Source organism: Ceratotherium simum, chromosome 9 (assembly GCF_057802395.1).
Source record: "Ceratotherium simum simum isolate JZ-2026a chromosome 9, ASM5780239v1, whole genome shotgun sequence".
NCBI classification, from domain to species: domain Eukaryota; kingdom Metazoa; phylum Chordata; class Mammalia; order Perissodactyla; family Rhinocerotidae; genus Ceratotherium; species Ceratotherium simum.
Genome location: NC_141908.1, coordinates 79,655,190 through 79,682,849, shown reverse-complemented (window position 1 = coordinate 79,682,849; position 27,660 = coordinate 79,655,190). Strand labels below are relative to the sequence as shown.

General features: G+C 42.9%; 1 protein-coding gene across 2 annotated transcripts; it reads right to left on the bottom strand.

Moving 5' to 3' along the window:
• Window positions 1-6,680: 6,680 nt before the first annotated feature.
• Window positions 6,681-13,156, bottom strand: CTLA4 (cytotoxic T-lymphocyte associated protein 4). 2 transcript variants are annotated; one of them, XM_004426822.2, is made up of 4 exons: window positions 12,924-13,156; window positions 9,739-10,086; window positions 9,171-9,280; window positions 6,681-7,936 (listed from the first exon to the last, which is right to left on the bottom strand). In XM_004426822.2, the coding sequence occupies exons 1-4, from the start codon at window positions 13,030-13,032 to the stop codon at window positions 7,832-7,834; spliced, it is 672 nt and encodes a 223-aa protein (XP_004426879.1). In that variant the 5' UTR covers window positions 13,033-13,156; the 3' UTR covers window positions 6,681-7,831. The 2 variants fall into 2 exon arrangements, with proteins under 2 accessions (XP_004426879.1, XP_004426880.1); XM_004426823.3 differs by lacking the exon at window positions 9,171-9,280.
• Window positions 13,157-27,660: the final 14,504 nt, after the last annotated feature.

Below are 27,660 nucleotides of genomic sequence, written 5' to 3'. Positions count from 1 at the left end.
TACATTCCTGGGGTTAACAATGACATCTTGAATGCCATCTGTGATGACTGTTTCTGATTCCCTAGAGAACTGTGTTGAAAAGGATTCTGAGATTGTGCCTGGGATCATGGTCTAGCACTTAATCCCAGACCCAGTCTATGGCAATAGCTCCAGGCAAGGTCTCCAGGAGAATGTAGTCCTCCTCGTCTATGGAGTTCAACTGGACTTTGGCCTCGGTTTACTTGCCCAGCATGCCAATTCTCCCTGACACCCTTCCTAGCCTCCCCCAAGCATGGCATCCTATTCTCTGTACCCCTAAATGTCTGCAGGAATCTTAATGTGAACCAACAGACCCACCAGAACATCAATGGCCATCTGGCTTTGGGTATTTCCTACCATATCATTTCCTGCTCCGGTACCCGCCTGCCAGGTTAGATGTCCACGGACAGTGCAGCCTCCCAGAATGGAGCCTCAACCCATCACACGTCTCAGATGTGGTCCCTAAGAGTGCTGCCTGCCCAGCAGGAGCTAGTCCTTCAACCAGTCCATTTCCCCAGCCTCCCACTCCACCAGTCCCCTGATTCTTGCCCTTCTCCACCAGCTGATGTTGATGAGGATCCAGCAGGACTTCCCTGAGCCAACCTGCAACATGACCGAATAAAATGCTCTCTCTCTGGCTCTGAACCCAAGTCTACATAAAGGAAGAAAAATCATACTAACCCCCCTCTCTCTCATCTGCTCCAGTGGAACACCAGGGCTGAGTGCTCCAGGAAGCCCATAAAGCAAATCTAATTCCCCCCTCAGATGACATCCTTTCGCTCTTGGCTTCCTTGACTTGTCTCCTCAAACACAAATTACAAACACTATAAACACTCAAATTGGCACAAGTGCAGACCACTCCACTCAGCTCTGCACGGGCTGAGAGCTCACAGAGGCTCCTTTGTGATGCTCCTTGACGCTGCTCCGCCAATCAGCTTTCACCTCTGTGCAGTGCCCACCCCACACCGCACAGGCACCTGCCTCCACCTCCACCCGCCCACAGTGGAACCATTGCCTTTAATGCCCATTCCCCGCGGGGAAGGTCTTTCTCTGATTCTGGTCCCAGGTGTTCCACACCTGGCTTCTCGTGGAGATGACCTCTGCATAGCTGCCTCCATCACAGTCTCGGCTGCGTAGTCCCCTGGTTCTGACCCAGGCTTCTCTCAGTCTTCTATGTGGCCTGTGGCATCGGGCCCTGCTCTGTAACTTTGCTTACAGGATATGAGTCCACTTTATTTGCCATGTGGGGGGATCTTCAGGCCACTGTCTTTTGCTTCTGTTCTCTATTTTCTTTCCTCAAAGGGTCTCATTGCTATTTTCCAGCACCCCTCAACCCCAACTCAGAGATTCTCCCTTCTCTTTACCCCACCTCCCAACCTCACCTTCTCTAGGCTGATTATTCACCTTTTACAAACTAGCCTCATTCCAAGGGTCACAGATACACATGTGAAGTAATCCCCCTGACTTCCGTTGGTCGTGACTTTATGTTACCTCCAGCCTGTTTTGAATGGGAATGACCCCATTTGCAGGGAACACACTACAGGTTATGTGAGAATCCAAGCTCCCCACTGGCTGTACTAATGGCTTCCATTTCCCCCACTCTGAGTGAGAAGCTGTAAGGCCCGAGGCCAGCCGGCATCGTTACTGGGCTGACTTCAGGGTCAGGGAGTGGGAAAGCTGCTACTGCGTAGTCTGTGGGTTGAAACCCATGGTTCACTTTTAAATGTCTTCAACTTCTGTTTTCCTCTCTCTCTGGTTACAACTCTCAGCTACTGGAGCTAAGCTCATAATGAGAGCCCTCAAAAGACCTTTCAAAACACTTGTCCAAGGAATCCAAGACTCATCTGTAACCTCTGTGAAAGGTGCTTTACTTCTCGAGCACTCAGTCCCTGTTCACTTTCCATTTTGCCCTTTCTTTTCCTTTTGCAGGCGGTCCCCAGAATTCAGATACAGTCATTTGAAAAGAATGTGCGTTTTGGAATTCAATATCAGTTCTAATCTTCACCCTGCTGCTTACTAGCTGTGTGGCTATAGCCGAGTAATAAAACCTCTCTGAACCTCAGTTTCCTCATCTGTAAAATGAAGATGATGGCAGTACCTCTTCTGCAGGGTTATTGTGAGAATTACTTTAGCTAATGTACACCTGTGTAGCGTTAAACGCTTCACTAGGTGGTTTCCTTTCCCGTGTCATTTAGAACAAGGATCTCATGAACTATGTCCAGCATGGCGGCTTCTTCAAGAGGAAAGGAATACTGGAGAACGCTAGTCTTTGTTCACAGATCTAAGCTCATGTCCTTAAAGTCCAGTCATGGTTAAAGATAACTTTGGTGTGCCAGGGGCAAAAAGATGTTCACAGGAGACTAGAGACTATGAGTTGCAAGTTAACTACAAAGCAAGAAAGCAAGACTCATTTTCAACAAGTCGAAGAACATAATTTAATAGTGGCATGACTGCCGTGTGGACTAAAATGCTGTCAAGGTGAAGCAAGAAGGAAAAGGAACCGTCCTCAGAAAAGTGCTCCTAGTGAGAAATCATCTGTGTTCTAAAATTTGAAATCACCTCCTGAAACATATATTTCCTATGATTCCTCACAGAAAGAGCCTCCTCTTTTTTTTCAAATAGATTATATCACTTTGTGTGACTAATACCATGTTTTTAAAGCACCTTTGGTTACTATGGCAACCTGATTGCATGTGATAAAAAGAGCACTTGTCGTTTCCCTGGGTTGTTAGGTGACCTCCGGCAGAATCGAGAAGCTTTCTCAGCATGCTGCAGGTACTGCTGACAGACTGTCGGCAGTGGTTGTGCTGTGTTTTCTTCCACAGCGTTCTTCTGGAGGATGGCTGAGGACAGGCTAGGTCCCCTGTGACTCTCTTGCTGGTGCCCTGAAAGGCTGAGGGAGAGAGAGAAAAGATGGAGCCAGCATCAGGCCAGAGCGGGGTAAAGATCATACTGAGACTTAGCAGCAGCTGGGGTGAGACAGAGGGGAAAAGCAGGTTTTCTGGGGGTAGCCTGGAGTGGTGGCAGTGACGTTCCAGAAGCAGCCTGAAGAGGACAGCCCCTGGGCAGAAATGTTTAGAGTGTCACCCACTGCAAGGCACTGAAGTGAAGATCTGGAGGGGTGGCCTCTCAGCCTGGTTCAAATCCTGCCCTACTCCGTGACCATGGACAAGATTCCTCGTGTCCCTAAGCCTCATTTTCTTCTAATTATTGGAAATAATTTCCAAGGTCCCTTCTCCAGCCCTACTCATCCATGATCGTAGGATCCTGAGTTAGACAGAGCTTCTGAAAGTATGATCCAAAGACTCCTGGAGAAGGAAAATCCCCAGGCCCTGCCTCTGATCTTACGAATGAGAAGCTCTGGGTCTGAGGCTCCTCAATCTGCACCTTTTCCAAATGCTCCAGATAGTTTCTGTACATAATAAATGTCAGAACAACTGTGATAGAGTGTACCCGTGGAAGCCAAGATGCCCAAGAGGGGTCTGAATGTCAGACTCCTGGCCATGTAGACCTGAGTGGCTTGAATTCTTCTAAGAAATGTTTCTAGAAGACTAATAGCTTCCCCCTTAGCAGAACCCATTAACCGCCAGTGACACTGAGCATCAGTCCCTGTGTGCCCAGGAGTGGGAGCAGGACATCGTTCCAACAGGATTCTAACAGGAGATTAGAATTGACAGTGGCCACAGTCTCAAGTTGTTCCTGCCCAGAAACTTCTGGGGAGGGGTCTCCAGCACATGGTTTATTCACAACACGTTAAAGGTATATACTTTCCTGCTGGTCGTATTGTCAGATCAAATAGGAAACATCTTGTTTTGGGGGCTTGGGGTTGTTTTTTTTTTTTTTTTTTTTGGCTGAATCTGGCAAAACTACCTACAGACCCCTATGCCAGCCTGTAGCCAAGGACTCGTGAAAGAGAAAAGAAAGAACCTTCCCTCTCTCTCCATCAATAGGCTGTGTCATCTTTCTGGTCTAAATGGAGAAAATTGACCTAACATAAGAAAAAAATAATATATAAAATAAAACAAGGCCTCTTAGGTGCCTGAGTCATGGCTCTAACCAGGTGCAAAAGAGAAGCGAGCAATAGGAATAACTTTCCAAAGAAAGCCATGTTCTCTTTTGCTTTGAGACCTCTCAAAACAATAAGTTAAATTTATAAATCCTTAAACTTCTTAACTGGCTCTGCTCTAATTAACAGCACAGTGACATCAACATTTTGCAAGTTGGGTCCCAAGTAAATTAAGCGTGTATTAACTATGGAGACGGAAGAAGGCTCTGACTCGGTATGAAAATATAGTCAGTTTTAGCAACAACCTACAGTTCAAAACAGAGAGAAAGAGAATAAAAATGAGAATTCCTCCCTCCCAAAAAACATTGGAAGACTGGATTGAGATAAAAGTAGAGTGGGTGGGGTGGGGTAGCCAGCCGGAGCGCACACTCCAGGGTCTTAAAGGTTGAAGCCAAGAGATAGATTGACCTACCCACAACTCCACTGGTCAACGGGGAAAGAGACTAGACCAAGTCCACCTGAGAAAACACAGCCAGGTTCTGCAGAGAAGACAGTTGTCCTCCCATAGTCCTGGATGTCCTAGCTCCCAACTCTTCAATACATTTATTTGAGCATCTACTGTGTGCATAAAGCTGTGATGATTCTTATCTTGGAGAAGTTCCCATGTAAGCTAGGGAGAAAAGACATGCACATTTGAAATTATTAGGGAAGAAACCAAGTATAGCTATGCAACAGAAGAGGAGAACGCCACATGGGTTTAGAGTGTCAGCGAGTCTGATGGAGGAGGCAGAATTTGAGAAGAGTCTTGATGGATATGAAAAGGAGGCATACAGATATCTGGGGATGAGAGAAAGGGAAATAGGAAGCACCAGAAATGAGAGTACCATGTTGAAAGAAGGGAGATGAGTAGAAGTGTGTGTTGGGAACTGGTAGGAGTTGGGGCTGACCCAGGCAGCCCCTGGTAGCTCTATCCTGATCCCCTTGCCATGCACATTCCTACCTGGGACCAGTGGTTCCAAGGAGAAGAGTTATGATGCTCAGGCTTCCCCTCCAGGGCCAACCAAGCCTCATTTAGAGAAGTGGAGTCTTTGGGCTTCCTCAGGACCGTGATCCCAGAGATGGAGATAGTGATGAAGATCGGAATGCCATGAAACAGTTGGTCTTCTAATTTGGGGGCAATGAATTTCTCTGAGTACTGCAGGCAAAGAATCTACCCTCATAAACAAATGAGAATTAGAAGAGGTTTTCATTTGGTGCTCAGACAGCGCCACCCCCCCCCATGTTTGTTGTCTCCCCTTTCAGTGGAACTCTAGGTCAAAGTCTTTCTTGCCCATGTCTTCTGCCACAGGGGAATCTTTTTTGAATTAAAGAGCATTTTATTTTTTCAAGATTGAAACTGAGTGAAGAAAGCAATGCTTAACTCGATGAACAGCTAATGGTAGAATTTCAGGTAATAGGAGAAGAGATATTAAGCTTATGTAAAGTAGTCCATTGTCTGAAGGTGTCTGAAAAGTATCTGAGAGATCCCTTATCTGAGACCCTCTCTGCCATTTAGACCTGCCATCAACTATGGAAAAGAGCAATCTCTCTAAAGACATTTGCAGGAGGAGAAATGGTATCACCCTCCCTACTGGGGCTCCTGAACTGTGTGTTTCTTCATGGCTTCCAACCAAAGGCCAAGAGAGCAAGAGGGACAGTCTTCGCCGTAGTAGGAGCTCGTTGTAGCTAATCGCTATTACCATGTTTTGAAAGACCTACTCATTTTTATTTAACAAATCTTTGTGGAATGCTCACTCTGTGCCGTCTCACTTGTTTGTTAGCACTTGCTGGAAAAAAAAAAAAAAAGAGAGAGAGAGAGCTATAGTGAGCAAGAAAGAGAGAGAGAGCGAGCTGCCCAAGCAGTGATTTTCAAAACTTGATGGGTAAAAGAAGCTCTGGGGAGCTTGTTGGAAGAGCAAACTCCTGGCCCCATTGCCCAAAGATTCTGATTCAGCGCATCTGAGGTTAAGCACTTGAATCAGCATTTTTAGTAAGTGACCGAGTTGATTCCGTTACAGTGGTACCTGGCCACATTGAGAATCATCTCAAAAGACAATAACAGGATGTGGAGGTCAAGGATAAGAAACCTTGAGTGGAAACCAAGCAGGCTGAGGCTCCACAGTGGTTAACCAAGAATCATAGACAGCTCAGTGGGCCAGGCCCAAGCCCGGCGGCTGGTAGCGACACAGGGCCACAGGTAGCTTTCCCCACACCTGTGAAATAGTCCATTTGGAAGCCACTGGGAAAAGCTCCATTTGCCATGGAAGCAGATCAAAATGGCTGTGAGGAGCATGGTTGACAATACAGGAGTTGCCATGGCAACTATAATCCCTGTAGGAGCGGAGCTGAGAAAGCAAGCGTGGGTAAGGAAGAGGAGGTGAGGAACTGGTGCTAAAGACAGTGCTGCGTGGTTTACAGAGGACTGCCATCTCTGTGGGAATTGCTTTATAGCTCAAATAGGAAGAAATCGGAAGGACAGAGGATGAATCCCTTCCTGAATGGCATGCAGGTAAAGGGCTGGTGGAGAGCTGATTGATGAAGCATTATTTGCCCTTTTGGGTTTTTTCAGTTTGTTCCCAGGGTTTCTAATATTGGAGACACCACCCACTGCTGAACGAATCAATTAAAACAAATTCAAACACATACTCAAATACAAGGAGGAGAAAAACAACTCTGGAAAACGACACCATATATTTTTATTTAATTAAAAATATTATACACGTTGTTGCATTTTCATGGAAAATATTGAGTTAAAAAACACCAACAGTGTTAGTTTTCAGAAACCTTCATCACCCCACTCTGTCACCTGCTGCTTTTTTCTGTCCGTGGCATTAACCATGTGTGAGGAATTGGGGCCCTGAGGAACTGGAGCCTCCTTGAAGTTCATAACTACAGGACTCCTGGAATGAGCCATCTTCTCGACAGCAGTGTTCTGTCGAGTTAATTCAGATACCACCCACATTGGCTTCCTTGCAAACCATTGAAAGGAGCTGATAAAAGCCCAAAGCACATGTCAACACCAATTCGGCCCAAGAGGTCTGCAAGAATCGGCTATGACCGCGTCCAGTTTCCAAGCCAGTTAGCAAGTGACCTTGTATTCTACCTGGTATATTAGTGTCCTGAGCCCTTCCACAAAGCTTCCCCTGACCCCTGGTGGGAAGACACTGCCATATAGTGTTTATATTCAAACCATCAGCAAATACACAAAAGCACATGTGGCCCCATGCACAATATTATCAAATAAAAAATACATATTGGTACAATACAACCTTTGGAATCACTGGCTAAAATATAGCCATATGAGTATTTTTAAAGTCTTCATATAATTATACATTTGGTAAGAAAAATAACACAGCATAAAAATTTAACGTGAAAACATCATTTCAGCTATAGACTCTCACATATAAGTACAAGGTGTGTACAATATTGTCCTCTCCCTTACACTCTTCCTTTGCTTTCTTTGGACTGTACCATTCCCTAACTTGTATCCTTGATCCCACGTCACAAGGCTGCACCCCCGTATTGCTCCCGAGTGATGCTTTTACTAAAATTGGATCTGATGTGACAGAAACATCCCGGCTCTGTTTTCCTGCTCCCTTGCTTTAAATTGTATTACACTTAATTTGGGTTCTGCATCCAGCTTTATATCAAAGAGAGGTGAATCCTCCCAAAATACACAAACAAACAAACATAGCTGGATAGCAAAAAGTTAGAGTTGCTTCGGCTCTTAGAAATTGGAAAATTGTCTTTCTTCTTCATAATGGTCTCTCAATTGATGGGAATAAAATAAGGCTGAAATTGCTTTTCACATTCTGGCTCCGTTGGGGGCATTTTCACATAGACCCCTGTAGTAAGAGGACTTCTTTTCTTTAGCTGCCAAACACAAAAAGAAACAATAATTATTATTGAGAAATACAGAAGCCACTTCTAACCATAATAGGACTCGACAGATACTGGTTCTCTACCCTGTTGAAAAATGGATGTTCACGATAGATAGAATTATAAGCCCCAGGAGACTTTCTTGATTCAGCTACTAAAATTCATTTTAGATAAACAAATGCTATTGATGTAAAATAGCCACCATTTTCTCTGTCTGGAAGATACAAGAAAGAAACTTTGGAAAAGCTTCTGAAAGATGCCCAAAATACCTACATAATTGCCTGAATCTTGTCTGTGGGGAGCGAGTTTGATAAGACAGTAAACCTAAGTTGTCCTGTTTGAGAGCTGTATTTCTCGTGTCCACTCCAAATATACTTCTTATGACTTTTTCTCTGTCTGCCTTAGTTTCCAGTTTTTATCACCTCAGTAAGTTGAGGTCTAGCCTACTCATCTGTGTGGCAGATTGTAGCAAATAAGGTAGGAAGAAGTGGGTGTGGGGGGGGGAGGGGAGTGTAAGACAGACAGAGAGAAAGGGAGGGTTGGAGGGAAGGAGAGAGGAAAGGGAGGGAGAAGTCTGTGGTGACAAAGCCAGCCTTGAAGAGGTGGCTGAGAGGGACAGTCAGAGAGAAATCCTGATCTCCAAACCTTTGTCTCTTCCAACAACAACTGTAGTAAATGAAAACTGGAGTTTTCATTTACTGGGCTGGAAGAGAGGGCAATACTTGCTGGTTGAGCAGATAGGGTAACAGGGAGCCTGGACAGGTGTGAGGTGGACAGCTATAGCTTGGACAGGAAGGCACAATAGGGTGACACCGAGAGATGGCTTCCAGGAAAAGTAGAGGGATATTCAGGGGGAGAGTAAAATCCACCCAGGATTCTAGCAGCATTCTGTCCAACCTAATCTTGTGTTTCAGGGTTGTTAACTCAAGTACAATTGTCATGAAGATAAAGAACAAAACAGCTGCCCCGTGTTGTTCAAACAGTTACTCAAACTGAAACTCTGTCAGAAGACACAAACATTCAATGTCAAACACACTCCTCTATAGTGTTAGTCATCCCGAAACCTCAAATGCCAATGCCAAGGGTTCTAGTGTGTTCTTTACCACTGTCCTTTCTCTTCTTCATTTATTGCTTCATCTCAAGAACACTAAACTCACAGTGTCATTGGTCAGTTGTTATTAGTAAAGGCATCCCCTCCAAAATGGTGCATTGTCTGTATCACACTCACCATTCTGCTCAAAGAAACAGCTGTGATAAGGAAGCTGTAGAAAAACAACCCAGAACTGACTGCTGCCAGGACCCAGAGGAGGAAATCAGAATCCGGGCACGGTTCTGGGTCTGCAACAGAAAACCAAGCAAGCCTCCCTGAGACACTCTTCAAACTGCAGGGCCCTACTCCCCCCATTGGTGAAAAAGGGAAGAGGTTAGAGCTTCCAGATCCTGACATCCCCCCAGATGCTGTTGCTAGCCCGCAGGTGAGTCCGGCTCTTTGGGGCTACCTCCCAGGGGCATCATAGCAAAGGCACAAGGCCAAACTCCCTGATGGTTATCACTCCAGAGTGACTGGCCCAACCTCCCAGTAGAAAACACCTTCCCCACTATTTATTTAATAGTCAGGATGCCATTTGGGTGGCCACCCATGCTAAGCAAGCCTACCATGTGGTATACCAGAGAACTCTTAAAGAGAACTTCCACAATCCTGAAAATGAATCACCTGACTTAAAGAACCAAACTGTCTTCATGCAAAGAAGACAGCAACGCAAAAGGTGCCAGCTTAGTGACGTGGCTTTGCTCACCGATGACATAAATCTGGGTTCCGTTGCCCATGCCCACATAGTAGGGCGGCGGGTACATGAGCTCCACCTTGCAGATGTAGAGCCCCGTGTCCATGGCCCTCAGCCCTTGGATGGTGAGGTTCACTTGGTTTCCACTGGAGGTACCGCTGCAGGTGGAATCATCTAGAAAGGTCAACTCCTTCTCCACCGTGTACGTCGCGGCACAGACTTCAGTCATCTCGCTGCCAGCCTGCCGCAGCACTGTCACCCGGATCTCGGCGGCTTTGCCTGAAGACCCGTACTCACACACAAAGCTGGCGACACCCCGGCTGCTGGCCAGCACCACTGCAGGCTGGGCCACGTGCATCCCTAACAGGGAAAAACCACAGGGAACTCAGTGAACTCAGGCTCACCCAGACCAGGCCCAGGCAAGACCTTGGGCCAGAGAAGGTCTATCTCTGATGGGCACCCTCCCCTTCAACAAACCCATCATCCTCCCCTATCCCTTCCCTTCTCCACCCATCCCAGCTTCTCTTCCATCTCTCAGCTATCTTCCAGTGACTCCCCATAGAGGTGTTTCTCATGGAGAAATAGTTTCTTGAAGGCAGATGGTTGTGGCAGGACGAACACTGATGTGACAAACAGAAGACTTGGCTCTACCATGAAATATGTGATTTGGGGTAAGTCAGGTCTCCTCTGTAGCCTTCATTTTCCCTCACATGCAGTAAGGGGATTAGATCAGATGCTGTCAGAGTGTCTTCCGACTCTGGTATTCTAAGGTTATTCCAGAACCATAGGAAGAATAATTCAGGAACTATAATGAGTAGTATGGGAAGTTTTGGATGTTAAGGTACAGAATCTTACTTTATCCCTCAAAGCATCCGTCAAAAACCTCTGCCCACGTTTACTTGGCACTGTACCTCTACCATCCAAGAGCAGCCGAGCCTTGGCTCACTGTACCAGCCGCCCCTTCCCTGGCATTCTTATCACAGAGTGAAGGGTGCTGCTACATGAAGGAAGCCACAGAGCAGAGGGCACCAGGTCGTTTCCTCTCTAGGCTGAGGCAACCCTGCTGTTAACTTCTGTGGGCTTCCCCGGCCACCCCACCACCTCTTCCGCCACCCTCTCGCCTTCACCTGAACACCCTCGCGCTCCTTTGTTCTTTTTCCCTCTGACTTCTACAGGATAAGAAAGGCCCGCTGTCCATAGAAAAAGGCTCACATCATCCAAAAAATGGTGGCTTCACGTCAAATTACCTTCTTGTAACTAACCTGGCCCCTCTCCAGTCAATCATACAAATGACACTCAAGCGTTAGATAGAATCATGTCACTCATTCTGCTCAAACCCTTTGATGCCTTACATACCATTGATTGCAAAAAGAAACAACATTCAATGTCCTCCATGATCCATTCCGAACCCAGCACTGCAGTCTGAGTTCCCCTCTTCCTGTGTATAAATCACTCTATACTGAAGGCATTAGTCCTTTCCCCTGAGCACCCGTACTAGACAACACCTATCCTCAGAAGAGAGGAAGCTATGGCAGCAGCCACCCCCATGGTTAATCCAGCAACCTCGGCTGACTAGACACAGTCTCCTTCTCCAACCTTCATCTCTGTCTATCAGAGATGCCCTCTGAGCATCCTATGCACTATTATAACGCCACTGCAGTACTCAATCAAGTTCTGCCCTTGATTGAAGTTTTTTGTGCACTAATCACACCTCCTCTGCCTGTGGCTTACAAACTCTTGGGAGCAGCCATTCATCCTACCCAAACGGGCACTCAATGATTGCTATTGTACTGACTCTGAGGCTAGAGAAGACTGAGTCTCCTGCCACCCCCTAGGCAAGCCCCCAGTTATCACCACTAAATCTGGTCACACTCAATTTTCCGGTATCTACCATCCCAGTTACAGGCGGAGATAAATTTTCTAAAAAGGAAATTTGATTACTTCTAAGGTTATTTAATTTTTACATGTTCAAAACATGTGAAATACAAAAATGTATATGAACATTTCTTATCTGGTAAAAATTAAATCATCAAATATCTTTTGAACACTGACTTCGTACAAACCACATGGTTTCTTAACTGAGAAGGTCTAGAGAGAGAGAAAGTTGAAATTCAGTGGGTATGTTCATCATTTTATACCATGTAACAAACCTGATATCAACCTCTAAGGAGTTTTATTTTGTCTGAAAACTGGGGAACCTGCCTCTGAGTCCACAGGTAGGTCAGGCATCAATTAAGCATATTATGCCAAACAAACCGATGGCTTGCTTTCCTTCTTCCTTTCTTCCTTCCTTCCTTTCTCTTTTTGTTTTACAATTTGAAACTGCTTTCATTTTTTAAATAATTAGCTAACTAGTATATAGAATTGATTAAGAAGACCTTAAAACATTGAATTGAGGGGGGCCAGCCGGGTGGCATACTGGTTAAGTTTGCGTGCTCTGCTTCTACGGCCCAGGGTTCCCGGGTTTGGATCCCGGGCACGGACCTATGCACCACTTGTCAGGCCATGCTGTGGCAGCATCCCATGTATAAAGTGGAGGAAGATGGGCGCAGATGTTAGCCCAGGGCCAATCTTCCTCAGCAAAAAGAGGAAGATTGGCAACAGATGTTAGCTCAGAGCTAACCTTCCTCACACAAAAAGAACATATATATTGAATTGAGTAAAAAAAGGCATTCTTCCCAAGATTTTCTTAAATTTTAAATAAGCTGGTTAATTAGTTTATAAAAGTGAACTAAAGGGCCTTAAAACACTGAATTAGGTAAGAAAGAAACTTCCCATGATTTTCTTAAGTCAATGTTTTTTAAAAAAGGAAATCTTGAACTCACCATGATCCTAAGCTCAAATGTATTTAGAACTGTGGATATCTTTTCTGTCTTAAATCACTTAACTTGACAGTATTTTCTTCCAATCTTATAGAAGTGTGTGAAATTGCTCATGTCTCCCAAACCAACTCAGAAGTATTCATTAAGCCCTTACTAGATGCCTGGCACTCTGCTAGGAGCTGTATCTCTGCTTATTTGCTTCCACCAGCTATCCCCTATCTGCCTTGGAATACAGAGCTATCCAAGCCAGGAGACTGGAGTTTTACCTCTATGTTCTGGCTTTGCTTTAAATCACTGCCCTTGGCTGCTGAAAGAAATGAAACCCAGGTGGGAGAAGGACTTCCTCCACCTTCAGGCTCCAAGAGCCTCACTCACCTTTGGAGAAGACGGGGATGAAGAGGAGAGAAAATAGGGCAGTGCAGGGCCAGGTCCTGGGAGCCGGGTCCAGCCGAGCCGCACACCTCCGGAACCCAACACAAGCCATGGTCTTGTGGGAGTGGTGTTCAGGTCTTCAGGAAGCAGAGCGAAACCTTTCAGGATCCCGAAGCTTTGAAATGTGTTTGAACCCACACAGAATCAAGGACTTTATATAGCTGGCTTTGATCCCAGGCGTGGACTACACATGTGCACACACAGAAGGCACCTGAATAGAAAGCCTTTTTGTTTTGGTTTTACGAGAAAGGAAGCCGTGGGTTTAGCTGTTACGTCGAAAAGATAACCTCAAACACTCAAAGTAAAACTGAACAAAACAAGCCAATCCATGGATGGAAAATGCACTCAATCTGAAACTGAAGCTTCTTGTTCACTTTGAGGATAACCAAGTGGAGACAAGGAGAATTTCCTGGAGTGCAGGAGTCCCGCTGAAGTCCCCATTTTATCCAATTGTCTGGTTATCTGTTACCACCCGATTCATTTCATTGACACCCCAAAACTGCCAAGCTGCCGGCTCTCTGAGCCCTTGAGCTAATGACAGACTTCGTCTGTGGACATCATTAATAAGAGCTCTGAATTCCACCTGTGACGTGCCATCCCTGGCATGCTTTACAAATAAGAGTTTATTTCTCCTAGCTCAATTTAGCATTTTGTTGAATGAAAACACGAAAATCACAGGAAATAAACTGATCTGCTTCTGGTTTTGCAGAGCAGGAAAGAATTCAGGTGTTCTTAAAAGACTTAACAAAGACAGAACAGAACTGGAGAAGGTCCAGAAACAGTCAACCAAAATGATCCAAGAGGTTCAAACCTTCCATAAGAGGATAGACTTTTTTTTTCTAATGGGAATTTTTCAAGCAGAAAATCCAAGAATTTCCAAGGTTAAATATGATTGAAGTTCTTAAATTTGTGAAAGTTGTAGATAGGACAAATGTTCATCCTATAAGAGAATACTAAGCATTGGGGACACCCCCCTTAAAACTGGGGAGTTTTCACATATTTCAATGATGAAAGAGACATTTATTGAGAACCTATAATATGCCAGAAATTGAGTTCACTTAGGACTGAATAATGGCAAGACAAAACATAGTTAATGCCGCAGGCGAGTTCTGGAAGACTGACATGGAAGCAGATAGTCGCAGCGTGGAACACGGTGTCTGCCTAATCCAGCCCTTCATGGTTCCCATTGAACACGCACCCCAGCGCAGCAGAGCAGGCTGCAGACTACGGACCTAATGCCTCTCAGTCTAGCGTATCATCCAGCATTCCCCCACACACCCCCTTCCTCTGCTTGTCATTTCTCTTCAGGTCTCATCGCCTTTACCCACGTTGTTCGTACTGCCTTTTGTTCCAGCCTCCTTCTCCCATCCAGGAGTTAGCTAGGGTGTCAGCTCCTCCAGGAAGCCTCTCCTAGCCTGCGTCTTTTCTACACCCTGCTAGCGCCTTATATGAGCCTTCAAACCCCAGCTGAAATGCCAGTGGGCAAGACAAACCTAATGAGCACTTACTAACGGCCAGGTCCCAGACTGGGCACTGGAGATACAAAAGCAAAAAAGGTACGTTCCTGCCCTTGAGAGGACCCCACGGCAGAGGCAGGGGCAGACAGTTGAGCCTATGGTCGTGACAGAGTGGATAAACGCTGGAATTGAAGTATTACACAAACAGTAGAGGAGGAGAAGCCATTGGTTTGGCCTGTAGAAGCCGGAAAGGGCTTCTCAGAGGAAGGAAAAACTGAGCTTGTCATTGAGGACAAGGGCAAGGGGTAGGTGTTCACACAAAAAGAATAGCGTGCGCCAAGGCTGGAAAGAGCATAAAGCACTCACTGTGTCCAGAGGACAAGGCTAGCATGGGGGTCAGCAGTTTGTGGAAGCTGGTGTTCTTGGCAGCGAGGGCCAATGCGGCATGAGGAGCAGATTGGCATGACTGAGTTCACACTTTAGGGAAATTCGTGCTTGCACAGGAGGAGGGCCAGGGGGGATGAGTTCAAGGAGGAATAAGATATAACCAGGAAAACCAGGAAGGAGACTAGTGCAACACCCCAGGCAACCAGGAATAAGCAAACTTTTTCTGTAAAGGGCCAGCTAGTAAATATTTTAGGATTTGCAGGCCACATGGTCTCTGTCACCACTACTCGGCTATGCTGTAGTGTGAAAGCAGCCACAGGAAATACAGAAATGAGTGGGCATAGCTGTCTTCCAATGAAACATTATTTACAAGGTCAATTACATCTCAATTGAAAAAAAAAAACATTTCCTACAAAACAGGTGGAGGCTGGATTTGGCCTGTGGACCATGGTTTGCCAATTCCAGTTCTAAACTAAGGCATGACAGCAGTGGGGACAAGGTCCCTAAGGGCACTAATCCACAAGCACTGAGTGGGTGGAGAAATTTAGGATGACACCAGATTTATGGCTTGGAAGGTGCTATGGTATTGCCAGGAATTGTTCAAATGTTTGTCAAGTTTTATCTCATTCAAATCTCAAAACAACCCCACAAGGCAGGGATTATTGTTTTATTCAATTTATAAAAGAAGAAACCAAGGCACTGAGAATTAAGGAGACAAATCTAATCCCCCATAGTTGATGGTAAAGCCAGGATTTGAAGCCAGTGATGTTGTTAATCACCACACTAAAGCAAAGGCTTTGAGGTCAAAGAGAAGTGGATCTGAATCCTAGCACAAAGACTTGCTGGCTGTTAACCTGGGGCTGTTGACCAATGTCCTCTAGAAAATGGTACCTACTTCTCAAGGCTATTGCAAGGATTAAATGAGATAATGCATGTAACATGTATAAAAGAGCTATTATGGTGGCTGGTCACTCAATAAATAGGAGCCCTTTTTATTATAGAGTCACTGAGAAAACAGACTTGCAATTTACTGGAATAGAGAACATAAGAAGAGCAGACCAGGAAGTGAAGATGATGAGTTCCACTGGGCATGTGGAGTTTAAGGCATCCATGGACGGTAAGGTGGAAAGACTCGAAAGCAATTGTCAATATGGATCTGCAACACGAGAGAAAGATCTGAGCTAAAGACATTAGTTTAGGCAACCATGAAGCCACTGATGAAAACTCTACAGGGTCAAGGCACATAAAGAGCACTCTGTAAATATCTGTTAAATGGATAGATAAACGGATGAAAACAGTTCAACATAAGAAGAGATGAGCATTGTCATAGGAACTTTCAAAGAAGTCTTACACCATGTCCCCTAACTATAGTTTTATGAAACTATTTCTGCCATAGCAAGAAAATTCAATGGTTATGAAAACCACTGGGTGAAAGAATATTGGTGAAAAAGATATATTATCCCATAGATTACTTGATAATTACAAAGGGGAAAAGATAATGGATAAATCGAGCAGATGGTGCCTTAACCAAGTGATTAAACCCAAGATCCCCCATGATGGGGCATTCTGACATTGTGTGCCTCCAGATCCAATGCACTGAGAAGGACACAGCACCTCTTTAGTATTATTGCCAGAATTGTTTAAACTGAATCTAATCATGAAAAAACCACTAGACAAATCCATATTGGGATCTTTCTGCAAAACAATTGGCCTTTGATTCCTCAAAAATGTTAATATCATGAAAGATTAAAAAAGAAAAAATCTGGAAAACAGTTCTAGATTAAAGGAGATTAAGGAGACATAACAACAAAATGTAATGTGTGACCCTTGATTGAAAAACATAGACAACTATAAAGCACATTATTGAGACACTTGGGAAAATTTGAATATAGACTATGTTTGATAATAGCATTGTATAAATGTTAAATTTGTTGAGTGTGATCATTTTATTGGGGGTATGTAGGTGATGTTTGCTTAAGTTTTTAGGGATAAAATCTCAAGATGTTGGCAAATAACTCCCAAATGGTTCAGCAAAAATGTGTGTATATTTGTGATAGTAGAAAGAGAGAAAAAGAATAAAACAACAGTGACAAAATGTTAACAATTGGTGAATCTAGGTGAAGAGTATATCTGTGTGTTCATGGTACAATTTTCATGGTACTAAATTCTTTGTAAGATTGAACTTTTCAAAATAAAAAGTTGAAAGTAAAAATCATAAGGCCACTATTAATATGGTAGGCGCTACACCACAGACAAGCAAACTGAAATTAGAGAGAGGAAGGGACTTGCTCAAGGTTATTCTCCATCCTCTTCCTCATATCCATTCCCCACCTGAGAGACAGACTCCCATGGACAACTGGGCTCCCTGGCAGGTTTGCTTCTGGGAGGGATCAGCTGATGGGAGGCACCAGTAGAAGATCAGAGGGACAAGGATGGAGGTCAGGGTGTTTCTTCTCTGCTCTCTCCCAGATTCAGGGCTCTGTGTCTGCAGTGACAGTAGCTCTGCACAACCACAGCTCTAGTGGGGTGAGCCCCCCACTGTGATGACAGCTCTCACTCTTTTTTCCCCTGGTGCTGGGAGTGGCATTAGCTTCCACTGTTGCTAGCACCTGGGTGCGTTACCATCCTCTGCCCCTTACCCTCTTTATTTATACGTCTCCAAATAGTCCTTTTGCTGCATCCCTTATTTGAACCACCCTCGGGTAGAGTCCCTGATTAATCCAGTCCTACAGCTGGTAAGTGGCAAAAACTGGATTTAAATCCTGGTCTCATTCCTATCCAGTACTTACTTTTTCCCTATTATTTCACGTGCAATAATAACATGTATCATACAGTTTGTATTTATTACAGTCAATTGAGTGCAATTCTGACTCCACTATTTCAAATTCTATTTCCACAACACTCGCACCCTCACCCCACACGTAGCATCTAACTAGGGCCTCCTTTGTACACAACAGGTGACCGAGATTTTTTCTGCAATTCAGTTTAGGTCTCAACCCTTTTTGTTTCTCTTGCATCTCATTCCCAGCCCTGGGGAAAGGGCTAATAAGTAAGGAGTCCATCAGAGGACTGACAGGCACTCATGAGACAGCACAGTGGCTAAGGGTGTAGCTGGCTCAGACAGACATGGGTTCAAGTCTGGCTCAACTGCTTACTAGATGTGTGATCTTGGAGAAGGTTTTTGAATTTCTCTGATCCTCAGCTCCTTGTCTGTAACATATGCCTAATTATGGTAACTATCTTGTAGGGTTACTGTAATGATTCAATGAGACTATGCCAATAAAATGTTGAAAACCATGCCTAGAATATAGTATGGGCTCAGTGAATGTTAGCTTATATATTAAATATGGAGAAAACCATGGATTTCAAACTTCAGCTGCTATAAAAACCCTTCTTTCCTTATCATCTCCAGTGAAGGGATGGCACATAAAATCAGGTACTAACTATTCTAATACCCACATAGGTGTTATATTTCTGCCCTTGTCAGTGTCTCCATCAGTATCTGGAACCAAATAGCTTATTATTTGCTACCTGATTGAGTCTGAAAACTCACAACTCTAAACACAATCTAAGCATTATGTATTGGGAACTCTTAGTTATTCAGAGGTTGAATATTCAAATGTCTGAGGGTACCATATCCTTGGATATTTTCATCTCAGGGCATGGAGGGGAAAGTCAATTTTGTTATTTACTTTCACCACTCCAATAAACAAAAAGGTTCGTGGTAGAGGTAATGAAAATAATTGGCTAAAATTAGGGCTTGGGACTCACTATGATTTCATTTCCTCACAATCTTCTTATATCCTACCGGCTTGAGTAAACCCCAAGCTGGTTTTGTAGTATTCTTAGTGGTTTCTGGATTTGAAAGATCTTTCAAGATTTGCATAATTCACTGATGCCTACAGTGAAATGTCTTCAGAATTCCAGATGTGATGGGCCTGCCCCGTGGCTTAGTGGTTAAGCGCGCGTGCTCCGCTGCCAGCGGCCCAGGTTCGGATCCCAGGCGCGCACCGATGCACCGCTTCTCCAGCCATGCTGAGGCCGAGTCCCACATACAGCAACTAGAAGGATGTGCAAATATGACATACAACTATCTACTGGGGCTTTGGGGGAAAAATAAATAAATAAAATTATTTAAAAAAAAAATTCCAGATGTGATATAGTTTGAGAAAGGGGTAACTGGGTTGTTTTACTTAATTGTAAAACTCCTCTGAATTTATAAAGCTCATTCTGAGCTTAATTGAACTTTTCAGTTTTTTAAGCTTTTTTTTTTTTCTAAGCCCCCTCCTTTTATCCTTTTCCCTACTGGTGCACCCAAAAAACCAACCTTTTGTTAAAAGATTTGCACCTGGCATTGACTGTGGTACGTACTGCAAAACATCCTTTGCTTGATGGTTTCAGATGTAATGGGAGGAATGAAGAGTCTAATATTTGCATAGCGTGCAGTTTCAGGACATCCCATTACGTTGAGTCTATGATCATGCCTAATTAAGGGTATATACTCTGTGTTTTTGCGCTAATTAGCTCATCACAGTACAACTCCTTTCAAAATCGACTTCAAAGGAAAAAGAAAATCATCTTACCAAAGTAAGTGATTGCTGAAGAAGGATCTATCAATCATCTCACTTCGAAAGAGAGTTAAAGAGAAAGGAAATGATATGCAAAGTGACTGGAAAGAAATTTTAGCTTCATTACCATTAAAGGGTGAGAATATGGGCTGGGCAAGAACTCACTTAAATAAGTGTGGCAGCTTAATTTTCAGTTGCTAGGAAACTGCAATCTACATCACAAAGTCAGGTAAAAATGGATGCTTCTGAGCTGTGGACTTCCTGCCAGGTCCTCAGTGGGAAAGAGAGTAGGCTCCTGCTGGCTTTTCAGTCCACATGGCCCCCTCACTGGGGATAACGTGGAAAGTTTTGACAGGGAAGCAAAGCTTTATTTGCCCGTCTGGATGACAAAATGCAATGTAGAGACTGCTTCAGTTGAAGGTTAACCCTCACCTATCAGAGCTTTCCTTTGTAGAGATGAAAACGAATATTTTTGAGTGAATAAATGACAAGGTCAACTGTGGTCACAAAGCAATTTGTAAGGTGATCTATGTTCTAGTTGCCAACCTCCTTACTTTATATGAGTAAATCCTTTTGAATGTCTTATCTCCGTTTATGGATCGTGGTCTCATTATATTTCTGGTTTTAGCCATTATTATCTCTGATTCTCTCTCAATCTCCTTAGCTTCTTACACTTAAAAGTAAAATTAAAGTTGGATTGTGTTTTATCCTTAATCCTTCACCCCTGTTGCAACACAGCTGGTCATAAATAAATTTAGGTAAGTGACTTTATCAAAAGCCAAGAATAGATGTTTTCGAAATAGGTGATCCCTTTATTTTACAGATGGGAAAACTGACACTGAGAAGCACTGACTTGCCCAGAGTCACACATTTGGATTTCATTCCTTCATCATCAAGGAGAAGTGGACAGAAAGGGAAGTGTAAATAGTCCAATATTTGCCCTGTGATGTGCCCCAGCTCACTCCACTTGAACGGTACACTCAAAGTGTCCCTGATTCCCATTTAGAACAAGTTGAGATGGCTCAGTACTGTTTCCAAAAGAGGAAACTTCACAAGTCATTAATATTTTCTTGCCTTAGTGCAAGGAGGAAGAAACCTTGGAGAGTGGCTAAAAATTTTCTTTAATTCTGAATAACCCACCCAATCCCAGAAAGTTGCTAGTTATTTATAAGGATTGACATTGGAAATTGTCCCCTTTACATTGTCCCCTTCACACCTCCAGTTCATAAGAAACTGTTATGTTCACACCTTGAGCATAGAAAAGGAGCTGTATTGTACTACTTTGCAGTGCAATTGACAGCAGCTGTGCCGGCAGAGAAATGTGCATTAGATGATGAGAAATACAGTGTGTTTGCACAGCCTGTCACAGGCACTGAATCCTAGAGCTAGAAGAAATGTTAGCGAGTTCTGCTCCCCCATTTTATGGATGAGGAAACAAAGGCCCAGGGAAGTGAAATGATCTACCCAAAAATTACACACACAGCCTGTTGGTGGCAGAACCAAGAGGAGAGCACCAAAGTCCTTAATTCTAGGTTAGTTCTCTTTTTACTGTGCCTTCACCATCATTCACCATCTTTCCAAGACCTGTTAGACTAACATGGCTTCTGGCTCTAATTTTGTGCTAGTTTGTAACTTAAAACCCAGTGCTAATAAACTTCCTGGTAGGTTGGGTACCCACAAACACAAATCAGGAAATCAGATTTTATTTAACTAAAAAAAATTATGATCTCATAGCAGCGCTAATCACAACAGCCAAAAGATGGAAACAACCAGAGTGTCCATCAACTGAGGAATGAATAAACAAAATACGGTATGTCCATACAATAGAATATTATTCAGCCATAAAAAGGAATGAAGTACCAATACATGCTACAACGTGGATGAACCTTGAAAACACTATGTTGAGTGAAAGAAGCCAGACACAAAAAGCCATATATTGTATGATTCCATTTATATGAAATATCCAGAATAGGCAAGTCCATAGAGACAAAAAGAGGACCATTGATTGACAGGGGCAGGGTAGTGGGGAATGGAGAATGACTGCTTGATAGGTACCCGATTTCTTTTTGGAGTGATGAAAATGTTCTCAAACTAGATAGTGGTGATGTTTGCACAACATAGGGAATGTACTAAATGCCACTGAATTGTACACTTTAAAATGTTTAGAATGGTAAATTTTATGTTACGTGTATTTTACCACAGACACAAACATGTGGTCACGCTGATGGATTTAGTAGGCACTCACCATCTTAAAAAGCATACCATTGGTCTTATGGTATGTATTGGCCATACTTTTTGCTCTTCTCTGAATGTAATCTAGACAAAATCTGTAGCCAAGTTCACCTCTTTCCAGATATGAAAAGAATGAACTGGTAAACATATCATTAATGGCTGAGGCAAGGGAGAAAGATTCTGGTTATTTCTCACCACCTCCAATTCTGACCACATATCACACTGAACCATCAACAGCCAGAATCTGAGATATGGTTCATTTGGCTCTGCCTTCCCCTGGGCACAGATTTCTAGCAGGTTACTCAGTTGTGGAGTAACTAAATGAGATGGAGGGAGGCCACCTTAGGAAACTTTGGCTCAGTGAACTGTGTTATTCAAGCGTGCTTTAGGAGAATAGAATTTAGAAGCAGCTGGTTACATTTAGCAGCTTTCCTTAGCAGGCCTCATTTCATGGACTGTGCTCCAAGAGGAAAATCTCTGGCCCAGAGCTTTATCCACGAGTAGGAAACTAAATAATCGCACTTACATGGTTATATCAGGGCCTGCTGAAGGCAGTCAGAGCAATGCACTGTCTAAGACCCAGGGTCTTCGTTGTTAGTCCGGCACGTGTAGAGAGCCTGGTTTCTGTGCTCATCCAAGAACATCATGTTACTGCAGCAACATTGCCTTTAAAGCCGTGTCGAAACCACAGCTTATATTTTTGTTTCTTCTCAACATTATTTAAATTCTATCTGATGATGTAAAGTGCTTGCCACATGCAAACTTTGCAGTTCTGGCCATTCTGCTACATTGGTTAAGAAATGCTGACAAGTAGAATAAACCAGAAACATTTGTTTCCTGTCCTCCCAAAACATAAGGAGGTCCAGAAGTGTTAGTCAGGTCTATCCCCTTCACTTCACCCTGTGGATAAGATGGACAAGCTGTGCTTGAGAACAAATGAGGGTGTTAGGAATTCTTAACTCATGGTGTAAAAAGGAGCTGAGGGAAGTTATGATTTTAAAAATGAAATGTTTGCTACTGGAATTTATTATCCTGATTTATAGGATAAATTCAGTAACCAGGTTCATGGTGATCAATAGCGTAGAGTAAATGCACTTGTTTTTCCATCAGTTGGAACCACTGTTTTCATGTGAGAAAATAGATCACTTCCAAATTCTCTGGCTCTCTCTCTAGACAGCCAGGCCTTCTTTTAAGTAGCATCATAAAATGTCTGTGTCACTGAATGTCATTTGTATACTCTGAATATATTCACTGACTTCAATGTCTCCTGTAGCAAAGAAAAAGGGGAAAAAATCCTCAAGATCTTTATTTTAAAAGAATGAGAGGAAAGAGGAAAATGAGAAGAAAAAAGACTAAGAGAAATGCAAAACAAAAGGAACAGAGGCAGAAACTTTAAATGAAGGATAATTTGCATATATTCAAAGAAGTATCAATTCTGAGCCACCTGACAGAACTAATCAATGATAAGAGAACTTTGGTTTTGATTGTGGGTGGAACTTTCGTAAAATTCCAAAAACCTCTTGATATCACAAAACCCCAAAAAAGATGCTCTGCTGGATGTTTTTATACAAAGAATGTTCAGATAATGTCACTCTAGTACTAAATTTAGCAAATAAAATTGATTGTGATTGATAAGACTCATAGAACCTTTTTTGAAAGTCTTTAACTCAAATTACTGCAGCGTAAATGGTTTTTTTAAGTCACTAACTTAAAAGTCAGGAAAGTCTTACTTAGATTTAACCATATTTCTATTGACACTGGGTTAGGTAATTTCTTATACATTTATAGCAGTTTGGAATGTCGCCAAGTTTCAATGCTTCTAACCCTATCATTCCAGCACAGAGACCTCAATTTGAAGCTTTAAAGATTGAAAATCAATCAACAAAATTCACAAGTTATTTTCTAGAAAATACTTTCAATAAATTCTGAGTTAATTGGTCTTTTCTGCTGTGTTTCCCAGCAAACACATAGCCAAGCTAAAACACATAAGGGGAAGATAAGACTTTCTCACACACTCTAAATCCGATTTATCGTGTCCGATTTAGCTACAGTATATAAGGAGTGAAACGCACAAAACGGGACACGGGCTTTAAGGGTTTCGAGTTAGAGATGTGGCTCTGATGCTGCCTAAATCTGAATCACTGTAATCATATAAACTTGCTAGAGTTTTTCTCATCTGTGAAATGAGGAGTGTTGATTAGGAAGAATCTGACTTTCAGCTCTAAATAATTTTTAATTAAAAGTATATTTTCCTTTCATGGCATGTAAATGGAAAAGTAAGTTCGAAAATTGTATTTAGAGTCTGATCCATTTTGTAAAATAAAGTGAAAAAAACACAGAATTATATACAGCAAAATGCTAACAGTGATTACATAGAATTTTATTTTCTCATTTTATCTACCTGTATTCTCCATTTTTATGAATGTGTATGTATTATTTGTGGTCAGGAAAGTAGATATTACAAACAATAAAAATTAAAAATCTTTTCAATGACATCATCAATGTCATCAGAACTTTCACATTCCCGTTTTTAGAAATAGTTTAAAGGAGGTAAGATAAGGATTTAGCTTCTTCTCTTTCATATGGAGATTGAACCTATATAAGAACTCCAGTTTATGAAATATCAACCAAAGAAGCAGTTTCTCCAGCACAACATATTGTACCATCACCTTTTCTCCTTTTGTTACCTCATTATCATCACAGTAATCTGAAAGCACTTCTTGTGTTAATCTTCCTAGAATACTATGAAAAATACTGTACACACTAAAAAATACATTCCTTTCCCCCAAGATAAATAACATGTATGGGTATGGTCAATCTGACACGGAAATAAATGGATTATGTGACCAATATAGGAGAGAGACGTTAGTGGGGTCAATTTTAGAAGAAGGAGGTAAGTTTAATTAAGGTAGTTTGAGCTATCCAATTCATTGAGACCTTGAATATGGAAATCGGAAATTTAAGGTCCATCTCTTTTCGGTTGTGTCAAAAACTGGAAAAACTGACCCTCAGAGGCAGATATGTAGGCCCGGCTAGACACCAGCTGCAGACTGCCTTCTCTGAGTACTTGTCCTTGGTTTCTAACTTCACAGAAATTACACAAGACACACCAAGCAGGTCACTCAGACTACCTTTAGTTTAAGGCAGACTTCAGGTGTCAAGGATAAAAACTGTCAGAATCAGGTATCAGAAAATTCCTAGAAATTCCCATATTCTGTAACATAAATTAGACATGACGTTGAGCATACCATGAACAGAGAATTGAGGAAAAAATCCTGACAAATTTAGAATGATTCTCTGGCCAATTCCTCTCTGTCAGAATTGTATTCCTACTTAAAGGTACTTTTCTCTCTGTGCTATGGGAGTGTCGTCCAAGGCTCCCAACCATGCCAGCCTCTTCTCGGGCAAGAGATGAAGAAGACGTTCTGCTTTCTTTATCACATGGAGCCCTTTTAGTTTTCCAGGCTTTATAGAACACCGTGACATTAGAGGAGATGTCTCCACTGGATCACAAGGAGAATCCCAAGGAAGTGAGGATGGCTGGCTCCCTACCATTCAGTGTCACTCCCAAAAAGGTCTCAAGGATGAGAGGTTAGCTTGCCTCAGCTTCACACGAATGTGAGCATAAAACTGCACGTTCAAAAGACTGCAGCCCCTCAAATATGTCATCTCGGAAGCTATGATTTTCCAGTTATGCTGTCATTGCTCAGAACATCCCTGGGTTGCCTCTTTTGGAATTATTCTCACTTTTATAGAGGAGAAAAAATGCAGTGTCTTATGACATAATGATCATGTCTTGGTTTTGACACAAAATGGGAAAAACCTGGTTTGCTCACCAATGTTCCTCAGTTAACGAGGAAATTGTTGGGGGAAAAATATGAAATTCGTATTCAAACAACAAAGAAGTGCTGCCTTTGAAGATGTTGCAAGGATTATGCTACAGGCCTTTCCATACGAAGAACGTTTTCAGTAACGGCGGCATCACTAGAACGAGGGAGGAGCTATTATATCTTGGATTTGAGCAGGAGACACAATTCTGCTCCATGGCCGCACAAGGCAAATGGAGATGGAGAGGAAGGCCGATTCCCTCATTACTCGGCACAAGTGCAGGACTGCAGTTGAGCATCAGGCCCCTGGGGGAGCAGGTGGGGGTTATGCCAAACCTTCCCAAGGAACAATTCAACTAACGGCAGTGGAGCCAAAGGAGAGGAGATTGTGCTCAGTGAGTAGAGCACAAGACGTAGAAATCTAGGCAGGTAGTAGCCATCAGATACTTCTTGCTCAAGAGTCTGCCCATAAGCTGATAAGCCCCAGGCCCTCAGACAGAAAGATGGAGATCAGGTCAGGGCTTGGGGCCTCCGGGAAAGGGCAAGACAGTCAAAGGAGTCAAAGCAGACACTCAGTCCTCTGAGATGCAGGCAAAGGGGCTTGGGGGAAAGCCGGCCTTACCCCAGTATGAACGGAGCCCAGTGGCCACTTCCCAAGATGGGGGAGACATGTGAGAGTCCAACGGTCATAGTTTCACTGGATCCAAGTCTTGGATAGTGACTTATTCAATGAAGGACTGAGGCTTTTTTTTTTTTTTTTTTTTTTTAATTTTTTGTTTATTGCAGTAACATTGGTTTATAACATTGTAAAAATTTCAGGTGTACATCATTGTACTTCTATTTCTGCGTAGATTACATCATGTTCACCACCAAAATACTAATTACAACCCATCACCACACACATGTACCGAATTATCCCTTTCACCCTCCTCCCTCCCCCCTTCCCCTCTGGTAAGGACTGAGGCTTTTAAACCCTTATAACTTCCAGTAGAACTGAGGTAAAACAGAGCCTGAAGGTAAGGTGAGACAAATGGGGAACTGAGACATTTGGGAAACAAAGGAGAGAAATTAATCAATATGAAGATAGGAGACATAAATAAGGGGTGATTGGATGCCCAAGGTCACTTTCTGAAGAGACCAACACTCACATAAATTCTGATACATTTACCTTAGAATATCTATCACTTTACTCTATTGGCAAACCTCACATGAAAAATGCTATACTTCCCTCTGGGTTTGTTGTCCCTAGAAGGGTGCTATTGAATCCCATGGATTGACGGGATTTCCAGGCACTATTTTTTAAATTAAACTATCCAAGTTTAGTTGGGTTGAAACTAGACCGTGGTTTTCAAGGAGGAGACAAATTGAGACCAGACTATATTCTAAACTCCCCCACTTTCTGGTTTCATTACGTTCTTGAAACCCAGATCAATTTTATGAAAAGAGTTGATAAAACTGGGCTGGATTCTTAGCAAACCTGACCCAGTTAGAACTTGAGGTTGGAGTGAATTCAGCTTTAATTTGGGGTGCAGTGCTAACAGTGGAAGTGAAACTGAATATGTGCAAATATGTAAGAACTCAAGAAGAGGAAAATATTATTAAGTGATAAATTTATTAACCCAAACCTCTGCACAATGAGTGGACAATAACCGGTAAAAAAATATTTCCAGATCTAAAAGCCCAGCAATTACTCTAAGATCATCATTCTAAAATAACTTTTCTGATTAAGTTCAAACTTTCCAAGAACATTTACCCTTTATCCGAAACTGAACTGAGAAATTTCGAACTAAAAGTCATTGTACGCTGTTTGCATGAGAAATAAGTTTTCACAATGGAACTGTAGAGTAATCATTGTCATTTACTACCTACGATATTGCGGCAAGAGACAAAGGTCATTGGGGCCAGACAAGAGAGAAAGAAGGGAGGCTGGTGGAGAAAGAAGAGAGAGAGAGAAGGAATGAAGGAATGAAAGGAGAAAGGAGAGAAAGAGGGAAGGAAGGAGGGAAGGGAGGGAGGGAGGGAGGGAAAGAAAGAAGTAGCGGGCAAGAGTTATTGTCAGTACATTCTCAGAGCAAGCCAGTTGTGACCAAACCCCTTGAGAACATGATACTGTTAGTTTTATTCTGACTGCTTCTCAGAAACATCGTTTTCCTTAGTGTAGCATCTGCCATCTGGACCAATCCCCAAGAGCTCTATCTCCAGGGAATCA